This window comes from Phytophthora infestans, genomic scaffold (assembly GCF_000142945.1).
Source record: "Phytophthora infestans T30-4 supercont1.268 genomic scaffold, whole genome shotgun sequence".
Classification (NCBI taxonomy): Eukaryota; Oomycota; class Peronosporomycetes; order Peronosporales; family Peronosporaceae; genus Phytophthora; species Phytophthora infestans.
The window spans coordinates 68,027-70,651 of record NW_003303491.1 but is presented as its reverse complement, the minus strand read 5'-3'; the positions used below and the strand labels follow the sequence as shown (position 1 = coordinate 70,651).

Genomic DNA, 2,625 nt, shown 5'->3' with positions numbered 1-2,625 from the left:
CTTCTTGTGTTGTTTGTTAGAAGGAAATCCACGACTGACTTCCTCATTTCATCTCGCTAAGAGTTTTTAGAGCTCCTTACCTTTTAGCAGATCCCTCGTGCGTGGCGGTCCAGCTCCAATTCCCGCCACGACCAGCTGCTTTCCGACTTCACACTTGGAACGTCACTGTCTTGGTCGCATGTCCCGCTTGCTTGGACGTGGGCCAAAGAGTCTGGAGTGAGTAGACCTTCTGCAGGCAGTCAGCCAGCATCGTTAATCCACCATCTAACTGTACACCGTGACAGGATGGACTGTTCGAATACATAGCTGTCCCCATGGGCCTCAGTAACACGCCGGCAACATTAAATCGTATCGTACAGAGGATTTTTGAGGCCTTGTCAGATAACGTCGCCACTTATTTTGATGATATCTACGTTTTCACTAAGGAGACTGATGTCAAAGCTCACTTAGCTGCGGTCCCACGTGTGTTCGAGAGATGTCGCGAGAAGAAGATCGTCCTCAAGATATCAAAATCTACTATTTGCGGAGCAGGAATTCTCTGTCTTGGAGTTTTGGTCGGGCGACAGGGTGTACGCATCGATCCGGACAAAGTTCGAGTCGTGCGGGAGTGACCACTCCCAAAACCTAAACGAAACTTGCAATTGTTTTTGGGCACCACTGTCTACGTTCAATCATTCTGTAAGAATTTCTCGAAAAACAGTGCTCCTCTGTTCGAAATGGTTAAGCACAAGGGCTGGAAGGAGTTGAAGTGGACAGGAGAATGTATCAAGGCTTTTGGAGCGCTGAAATTGGCATTCAGCAAACTCGCACACGAGCGGGTAGCCGGGTGTGTCTTTAAAACGTTCCCGATCTGTCATGACCTGACGAGTATGTTTCTCGAGACATGTTGCTGCCTGTGCGAACTTTACTGTCACCGCTTCCTTGCCGTCTTCTTTTAATATCTCCATGTACAGCGCGTTGATGGTCTCCTCCGGAATGATTGCAACAAACTCGTCATCTTGTTTTCGGATGATTTTGTCCGCATGTTTCAGCGTGATATGTTTTGTGAATTCAAAACGCCTGCTATGGTAGTATCGCTTTTCCGGCAAACAGGTCGTTGGTGGACTTGGAGCCTTTGGTGTTGTTCATGCAGCAGTCCCTGCTGTCACCTCTTGTATGAATGCTTCTCTAGAGAGTATTCGATCCGTTTCCCAGTCGAAAATGGGTCTTTCAAGCCGCTTTCATGGCACTCCAAGCCTGATGTCACACTGATATGGGATATGACACCGGTAAAACTCGAACTCAAACGCTGGCAATTCTTCCACAAAGACAGTTAGCTGAATGGTTTGCTGACGCACAGACTCGGTCTTCCCGCTAGCATAAGTTACTTGCATTGCGCCATGATCGACAACCCCCTTCATCCAGCCCTGCTGCTCCACGAATTCCTCTGAAATTCCACAAAAATCAGCTCCCTCATCAAAAAATGTTCGTGCTGCCGCGGATGTCGTATCTTTCTCGCAGCGTACCGTCTTGATTAGATAGCGTTCAGGTGTTAACTTCTTTTCTCCGTTTCCAGACTCGAAGTACATGTAATTTGCCTTTGTGCCAGGATCAAAGACGCGATTCTGGGCATTGGTGCTGTCTATGTTCGGTCTTGAGACGCCATCTTGAAGACCCGTTAGTTTAAATCAGACTTGATCTTGGCAAGGTCTGATTGAATAGCACTTAACACTTCCCACATTTTGTCGTTGTCGCTTGTCGTAGCCGAGATACAATGTACGACCACTGCTGATGCAGCTCCGAGTCGCTTTCCTCCTTCATCTTTATACCATGCCAGACGCAGCTCCGGATGCCGCATCCAACACTTGTCTTCTGTATGCCCCTTCGCGAGACACCGAGACGAGCTACATTTACCGAGCTCACTGCTCTTGTTTTTTTTCAAAGCACCAGCTTTTTTGCTTGAACCCGGATATGGGTTCTGGCTTCCAGTCGGTTTTTCAGCTAGTACATCGCGAGGGTTAAATGATCGGGCCGCATTGAACAGTTCGTCCAATGACTCGTGTATCTGGGTCTTAACTAGTTCCCTTAACTGGTTCGAGCGCAGGCCCTTCTTGAATTTAATCATCTTGTACTTTTTGGATACATCATTGCTGCGACTCAGACGCTGAAATTCGTCGATATATGTATCCAAAAAATTACTTCCTTGGTTGCAATCGAAGAAGCTCACAACAAGGTCTTCTTCTCGGGGTCGGGTCACAAATCGCTGCTTCATTTTTTTTCCACAATTTGACTCCAGCGTCGTTCGCCCTTATAGTCTTGCAGGAGCCACTTCTTTGCGGTTCCTTTTGTATAGTTTAACATGAGCTCACCAACACGCCAGCCGACTTGATCTTGACTCAAGTAAAGACCGTATGCTGCGTACCACGATATCATGTTGAGCACGTACACGTCGATGTCGTCGTCTTCAGTACCATCATACACCGGTGTTTCCTTTTGCTTCAAGCCCATTGATACTCGACTTTCTAGCTCCAGATTGGTGAAACTGGGTGCGGTGAGAGGGCTTGATCCCACAACATCCCTGTGACGGGGTCACACAGCACCTTGCGCGTAGAGGAAGTTATCTTCCGAGAGTATACAGACCCTCAG

The 2,625-nt window shown here is 47.8% G+C and overlaps 1 protein-coding gene across 1 annotated transcript; it reads right to left on the bottom strand.

The window, feature by feature from the left end:
* Positions 1–1,124: 1,124 nt before the first annotated feature.
* On the bottom strand, positions 1,125–2,555 carry PITG_21086 (uncharacterized protein; the record flags this gene model as incomplete). Its single annotated transcript, XM_002895073.1, has 6 exons — positions 1,125–1,162; positions 1,247–1,617; positions 1,674–1,897; positions 1,988–2,217; positions 2,271–2,497; positions 2,551–2,555. The coding sequence occupies 6 exons, from the start codon at positions 2,553–2,555 to the stop codon at positions 1,125–1,127; spliced, it is 1,095 nt and encodes a 364-aa protein (XP_002895119.1).
* Between the last annotated feature and the right edge of the window lie 70 nt (positions 2,556–2,625).